We start from the raw sequence: 8,310 nt of genomic DNA, 5'->3' as shown, positions 1-8,310 counted from the left end.
CTGCTCATAAAATTTGTATGTGCTTTTTGAATGTCCCATTTCACATTTAGTCCATGTTTGCTGTAAAAACCTCCATTCTTATTGGAAGATGATCCACTAGATTTTGGAGTGTGCTTATGGAGATCTGTGCTCATTCAGCCACAAGGGATGTTAGAAAAGTCAGGTACTATTGTAGGTGAGGTGAGGAGGCCTGGAGTGCAAGTCAGCATTCACATTTATTTTAAAGGTGTTCAATAGGGTTATTAGGTCAGAGCTCTATTGCAGGCCACTCAAGATCTTCCACAAAACCCATGTAAGGAATGTCTTCATGGAACTGGCTTTGTGTACAGTCACCATCATGCTGGAACAGGTTTGGGTCTCCTAGTTCAAGTGAAGGGAAAATTTTATGCTACCTTATTGAAAGACATTCTGTACAATTGTATGCCTCCAACTTTCTAGTAACAGTTTAGAAATATGACTGGAAAAGTCAGATGTTCCAATATCTTTGTCCATATACTGTATATAATAATAAACCTACAAGTTGATGCGCTCCATCAGTTTTCTTGGGATTTAAATAATAATAAGAGAACTAAATTCAGTATCCAGCCACTGTGGGGGTTTTAAAGACCCAAGTCGAAGCTTCTAGAGTGCAGCAGGAAAGGCTTTAAAATTAGAACACAGTTTGAGCCAAACTATAACAAATGATGTAAAAAAAAAAAAATTGTGCTCAGAGCCAAACAAACTCAACGTTTTTATTTTTTTATATATTTCTGACAGTGCCTTTAAGGCAGCTGAATGAATCAACCCACGAACAATTCTGACCTTCACTCTGTTTTCTTTCACACAGTCAGAAATCTTTTTATAAATCCATCCTCCAGCCTTGTGAGTTCTCACTCCTCCACTCGCATTAATGTTCACACATGCTGAACCTGACAGCGCCACGTCAACCAACACCATGCCGGAGACTGAAGATGCGGTTGCCGTGACAACAGCAAGTCTCATGCGAGCGTGGTCCTCCTCTCCCCCCTTCTCCTCTTGACAGGAAGTAATTAGGCGGAATCAGCACAGATGCTCTGAAAATTGTCAGTGTAAAGCAAATGCATTATGCAAGCTCTGTCCTGTAGCTGTATGAACTGTTTGCTTGGTTGTCAGAAAACACTGGGGAAGTAATGATGGACCTGACAAAACAATTTTCTCGAGGAACATCATAAGGGAATGATTAAAGTCCACAGGACCTTCTGACCCCAACCTCAGTCCTCCTCAGTGAGACCGATAGCTAATGGACACCTCAGAACCTCAAAACAAAGTGTCATGAATGACCACATCTCTCTTTTGTGTCCAGCTCTGAACAGACCACGACTTACGCTACACCAATTTTTTTACCTCCAGTAATGCACCACGTTGATAAATTAGTCCATGCTACAAACCTCAGGCTTATCATATAGCATTCTATTCATTCTGTGTACTGATACCAAGCAACGATTTCATTCATAAAAAACTTGACACCAGAGATGTACTGCATTTCAGATAGATTAACACATTACACACAAATGTGAATTGTTTTATTTATAGATGAACATGTAACTCTATATTTCGAGGGTGAACTAAATGTTAGGGCTTGTTTGCTGACTGTTCCTTCTAGAAGTAAAAGCAAAATGACCCATGACTGATTTGAAGGATTTGAACAGAGCCTGAAATATATATATATTCTGGATCACATGGTCAAAATTGCAGCACTGGTTTCTGATCCAAATGTGTTTTCATGCTCGAATGCAGCCATTAAAAGCTCATGAATGGCTTCTTAATGGATTGATGATTGGAGTTAAACTGGTTAGAGCAAATTGTCAAACTATAGATTGGAAACATTTTTATGTTTTGTACATAATATCTAACATTCAATTGTGAATATAGTGAAACTTTAAATGGCGGTATGGAAGGAACGAGGTAGTGGTTGAAATGTTAGCCTTCTGCTCACAAGGTCATGAGTTCAAATCTCACCACCACTTAAGCTGCCACTGCTGGGCCTTCGAGCAAGGCCTTTAACTGCTTTAGACCTTTAGAACTGCTTTAGACCTTTAACTGCTCAGTTGTATGGAAGAGATCTTTGTAAGTCACTCTGGATAAAGGTGTTTGCCAGATGCTGTAAGTGGCTTTTAGAAGAACACGAGGTACTTTTTCTAGGTGCATACAATGAAAAGTACACAAACATAAGTGGATCATTCACAGGTGAGAGATGCAAGTCTGAGTCAAGGGTATAGAACAAAGCTCTGATCTTATATAACAGTGAAAACATCTCAATACACTCTATAACAATGACACAGGCTGAGCTGCAGTAAAGAAATAATAATAATAATAATAATAATAATAATAATAATAATAATAATAATAATAATAATAATAATAATAATAATAATAGCAGCACAGGGGAATATTTGAGATGCATAACTGACTCATTCTCTCCACCTGGAGGAACAGCGTGTACCTGTGCTGTACCTTTTGATTGAGTGAGGATGATGTTACCTTGTGCGTTAAATCCTGGTCATAAAGGCCATACACGGTGCAGCTTTGATCATCCTCAGCCCCCGGTTCGTCTCTCTCCTCCGGTTCGCGTCTTGTCTCCGGTTCCATCGTGGGTCTGATCTGCGGGATGCTCACAACGAGAAAGCCGAGAGGCGCGGTCCAGCGCGCGCTCCTTCCCCGCCTGCGTGGACGTCACCGCTCTCTCACTCTCTCTCTCTCTCTCTCTCTCTCTCTCTCTCTTAATCCCACTGAGCATTCGTGACGTAACGCTCAACGTCATCACACTGCACCCCCCCTCTTTCTCAGTGTGTCTATCTCTCTTTCTTTCTCTCTCCCCCTCTATATATGTATCCTTGCTTTCTTTCTTTCTTTCTTTCTTTCTTTCTTTCTTTCTTTCTTTCTTTCTTTCTTTCTTTCTCTCTTTCTTTCTTTCTTTCTTTCTTTCTTTCTTTCTTTCTTTCTTTCTTTCTTTCTTTCTTTCTTTCTTTCTCCCCCTCTACATATCTATCATTTATTTCTCTCTTTCTCTCTCCCCCTCCTTATCTATCTATCTATCTATCTATCTATCTATCTATCTATCTATCTATCTATCTATCTATCTATCTATCTATCTATCTATCTATCTATCTATCTATCTATCTATCATTTATTTCTCTCTCCCCCTCTATATATCTATCCTTTCTTTCTTTCTTTCTTTCTTTCTTTCTTTCTTTCTTTCTTTCTTTCTTTCTTTCTTTCTTTCTTTCTTTCTTTCTTTCTTTCTTTCTTTTTTCTTTTTTCTCCCCCTTTATATATATCTATCCTTTCTTTCTTTCTTTCTTTCTTTCTTTCTTTCTTTCTTTCTTTCTTTCTTTCTTTCTTTCTTTCTTTCTTTCTCCCCCTCTATATATCTATCCTTTCTTTCTCTCGTTCTCCCGTTCTCTCTATCTATCTATCTATCTATCTATCTATCTATCTATCTATCTATCTATCTATATATATATATATATATATATATATATATATATATATATAATCATTTCTTTCTCTCTTTCTCTCTTCCCCTTTATATATAATCTATCTATCTTTTCTTTCTATTTCTCTCTTCCCCTCTATATATCTATCCTTTCTTTCTTTCTTTCTTTCTTTCTTTCTTTCTTTCTTTCTTTCTTTCTTTCTTTCTTTCTTTCTTTCTTTCTTTCTTTTTTCTCCCCCTCTATATATCTATCCTTTCTTTCTTTCTTTCTTTCTTTCTTTCTTTCTTTCTTTCTTTCTTTCTTTCTTTCTTTCTTTCTTTCTTTCTTTCTTTTTTCTCCCCCTCTATATATCCATCCTTTCTTTCTCTCTTTCTCTCTCCCCCTTTTTATCTATCTATCTATCTATCTATCTATCTATCTATCTATCTATCTATCTATCTATCTATCTATCTATCTATCTATCTATCTATCTATCTATCATTTATTTCTCTCTCCCCCTCTATATATCTTTCCTTTCTTTCTTTCTTTCTTTCTTTCTTTCTTTCTTTCTTTCTTTCTTTCTTTCTTTCTTTCTTTCTTTCTTTCTTTCTTTCTTTCTTTCTTTCTTTCTTTCTTTCTTTCTTTCTTTCTTTCTTTCTTTCTTTCTTTCTCTCTCCCCCTCTATATATGTATCTATACTTTCTTTCTCTCTTTCAATTTCCCCTCTTTTGGAGCAGGCAACACTGGATAAGGGCTCCAGTACATTCCTTACCTATTGATGAAGGAAGTCCAGATTTTGTGGACATCAAGAGGCGCATTCGAGTCTTTAGACTGCAAGCTGCTCAGAGACTATTGTACAATAAACATCTGGCGTGAACACAGACTGCATGTCTGATTCTGCAAAGAGCAGACAATCTCTTCTTTGACAGACACCTTTTACTTCTGAAAGGGGATGAAGCAAATATCTTACACCATTCTATAAGTCAGTGTTACAAATTTTGAAGATGATTTGAAGTAGAAAGGACTGTGAATGAGTAAGGGCTATTTTTTATATCCAGTTACTCAATCCAGGCTGTTGTCCTCAGCAAGTGTGAGAACATGTCTCATAAAGAATGGCATCACAAAACTGGGACATCTTCTAGACTCAAGCGGATGGAGATCTGAGGAGGCCCTCAAAGAGGCAACAGACTTGCGGTGTTACCAAGCGGCTACTCGAATGTCACTGCAAGAGGATTTCAACAAGATGAAGGAGACGAGCAAGACTTTCCTATAATCATGACACTAGAAGAAGACACTAGTTAGTATTTTATCCTTCAAGAGCCCGAAATTAGAAGACTAAGATGGCATCCAAGAAGGCATTATACTATGCTATAGTGAAAATAATGCATTTGCACACATTAAGACAGCAAAGAGCATTGAGGTGGCCAGAGCTGTTGGGATCCAAGCACCCAAAGCAAGACGCAGCTGAGTGCGTCTTGGGTGCAGAGCTGTCAGCAAGAGACACCAGTCACTACACCAATGCAAGGAGACAGGGGACAAGTGAAGATCACACAGTGAAGATGCAACGTCATTCAGAGTTTAACTCAGAATTTCACGAGGAACATTTTATTTGTGCTTAAATAGAGCAAGAGAATACGTAAAAAGAGCTAGTTATATGAAAGTTATATGAGCTTATAAACTATAAGCTTCATTTTGGAGCAGGACAGAGGAGAGAAGTAATGAAGTACATATACTTTGTTACTGTATATGATTTGTAATAAAAAAAAAAGTAACTAGCTATCTGTTTTATAATGAATAAGTATATAATAATAAAAATAATAATAAAAAGAATAAAGACTGATATTTCTGATATGCATTCTAAACATTTGAAAAATCTTATAGTACATGTATTTCATACACTAATTTCTCAATACCCGGAAGTGACCACTAGATGGTGACAAATCATTTCTACATTCAATTCAATACAGTTTCTATTTTCTTTGAATTCAGCTAAAAATTTGTTTTTGCTTAGCTTAATTTAAAAAGTCATAACTAAGTAAATATTTTCTCCCTTACAGAAAAGGCAGATGAAATGTTCTGGTGAAATCATGTGAAAAAAATCATGTGCAATTATTTACATGACTCCTGTGTAGAATTTACACGTGTAGCGTACTAATCGCTTTACATATGTTTCAAACATTGTTTTATTTGGCAACTTTAAGATTATCCTACTGTATATCTCATAATTATTAAAGTGCCTGTAAAAGGTTTAGAAACACCTAGTCTTTTTTTAGTTCGAGACAATTGCTTGAGATGCATGATCTGTTTCTATACAAAAAAAACAAAAAAACAAGAAAAAATGCAAAACGCACAAAAACACCCCCCAGAAATTGTACAATGAATGATTGGAACAATGTTCTGTGGACAGAGGAGTCCTAATTGGGCATTTTTGGCTGAACAGAAGAACTTATGTGAGACAGGGAAAAGGAGATTAGATGTTAGCAGACTGCCTAACACCTACAGTTAAAGATGGAGGCAGAAGCTTAATAGTTTAGGGTTGTTTTGGAGCAGGGAACGTTGGAGACTTATTCTGGGGGAAAGGAATCCTGAGCCAACATGACTACCATGCCATACTTCAGCACCATGCAATTTTGAAAAGTCAGACTGCAGCTAATTGGAACCGACTTCACCAGACAGCAATACAATGACCCAAAGTATATGTCCAAGCTCTATAAGCATTATTAAGAGTTCAAAGAGTCAGCTGGGGTGATATCAATCATGGAATGTCCACACCTGAATTCTATTGTACTGCTCAAGGTTGAACTGGATCAGAAAGAAATCTCCAACTAGAGAAGAACACCTTTGGCAAGTTTTACAAGAGACATGGCGAATTATTTCAGCTGAACGTTTGAAGAAACAAACTGTCCATATTCCAAAAGTGTGTCACCTTCAGGGTCAGTACTGGATTCATCTCACATTAAGCTTTATCAAATCCTTTGGTTTATATCCGTGTCAAAATATTAGAAAGCACATAAACATTGCTGGGATACTGATAATCTCTGTGAAGTCTTAGCTTCATTAGTGTGGGAGATCGAGCACAAAACTAAAAACGCTCATCAGACATACTTAAGTCTACTGATGACTTTTGAATTAAGTGGAAATTTGGGCTCATTTCTTCTGAAAATAGTAGCACATGTATTACTGGAAATAATTTCAAGTAGGAACCACAATTTTTTCCCCTGTCATTTTCCAAAAAATTCGACATGCCTCTGCACCAACTCAGCAGCTTATGTAACACACACACACACACACACACACTCAGGAATGTGAACTCAAGCAGAGAGTTAAATGGCAAATTCCCAAAGTAAACAAAATGCACAGATGAAGCAAGTCATAAGAAAATGATAGACAGAGATCTATAAATAACTCAAGACAAAAAAGAAATCAGAAAAATGTCTACTAAAGGCTAACAGGAATCCAACTATATGACTGAAACCACACCATATTTACTATAGATGTTTCACTGTTTTGTTGTATATACAGTAGGATTTCTATAGGGGGAATTCAAAGCCCATATAATACACACTGAACACTGCAGTTAGGTGGAATAGAAAGGATGGGCTCGGATACGATTTCAGCCACGGAGCAAGAATTTCCAAAAAGCAAGGTGGGAAAAATACAGGCTTGAATACTGAAAATAAGCAAATCAGGAACAGGTGCATGTTGAACATGGAAAGCCAAAAGGGTCAAAAAGGATTTTGTTGCCTAATTGCAATGCTGATGCTGGATCTATGATGATCACAAATTGTTCTGTATTGTTGAAAGATTTATGACCAAACTCTTGATGTCACCCATATGAGGATGGGTTCCCCTTTGAGTCTGGTTCCTCTCAAGGTTTCTTCCTCATATCATCTAAGGGAGTTTTTCCTTGCCACTGTCGCCACGGCTGCTCATCAGGGACAAACGCACACCATTCACCTTCACTGTTGTTTTCTGTAAAGCTGCTTTGAGACAATGTCTGTTGTGAAAAGCGCTATACAAATAAACTTGACTTGACTTGACTTGACTAATTCAGCACGGATTTAACTATAAAAGCATATTCGGTGAACTATTGCAGTGTATATTAAAAAACGAACAAAAAAAAAGTCAGAATTTTATTATAATAAAATCAGCAATATGATTTGATAATTAAACCAATGATTTGAAAAGAAAAGTTAAAATAAGAAAGAAAAAGCAGGCATAAAAAAATCTCAATTATGCACAATGCTTTCAAGCAACTGTTTTTTTTTTTTTCAGAGGATAAACAGACAAAAGGTTTTTTGTGTATTAATGCTCCTTGAGACCAGATGCTTGGTTATTTATTTCTTGGTTGCAGTAAGAGTTAATTGCATAAGAAGCTAGAGAGGATAGAGCTAGAGTGCTTTTCCAGCAGTTCCACCTTTCCAGACACTATTTATTCCACTCTCCAGTGTTTTGTTTTGTTTAAAGATTTATAATCACACTCTTGATATCACCCAAATGAGGATGGCTTTTGAGTCTGGTTCCTCTCAAGGTTTCTTCCTCATAACATCTAAAGGAGTTTTTCCTTGCCACAGTCACCATGGCTGCTCATCAGGGATAAATACACATCATTCACCTTAACTGTTAAAATCTGTAAAGCTGCTCTGAGACAATGTCTGTTGTGAAATGTGCAATAGAAATAAACTTGACTTGAATCATTGATGTAGTTTTATTTTATTTTTTCTATTTTTTGCTATAATGTGGTTAAGAATAATATGATGTATTCCTATATATTCTTCTCCTTAGGTGTGAAGATAAGGAGGATGGGTGGAGAATTGTATGTTTATTTCGCTTTAAATACATTATTAGTTTAAAAAAAAAATAGTAATTTTTATAT

The 8,310-nt window shown here is 36.5% G+C and overlaps 1 protein-coding gene across 1 annotated transcript in view; it reads right to left on the bottom strand.

The window, feature by feature from the left end:
* Window positions 1-2,771, bottom strand: part of LOC310734514 (ras-related protein Rab-37) — a 14,619-nt gene extending 11,848 nt beyond the window's left edge. The window contains exon 1 of the mRNA XM_083556650.1: window positions 2,500-2,771. Within this exon, the coding sequence (XP_083412776.1) occupies window positions 2,500-2,607 (108 nt within the window). The 5' untranslated portion in view covers window positions 2,608-2,771. The remainder of the gene's footprint in view (window positions 1-2,499) is intronic.
* Between the last annotated feature and the right edge of the window lie 5,539 nt (window positions 2,772-8,310).

This window comes from Silurus aristotelis, assembly GCF_946808225.1.
Source record: "Silurus aristotelis genome assembly, chromosome: 12".
Classification (NCBI taxonomy): domain Eukaryota; kingdom Metazoa; phylum Chordata; class Actinopteri; order Siluriformes; family Siluridae; genus Silurus; species Silurus aristotelis.
This window is presented reverse-complemented; position numbering and strand designations above follow the sequence as displayed.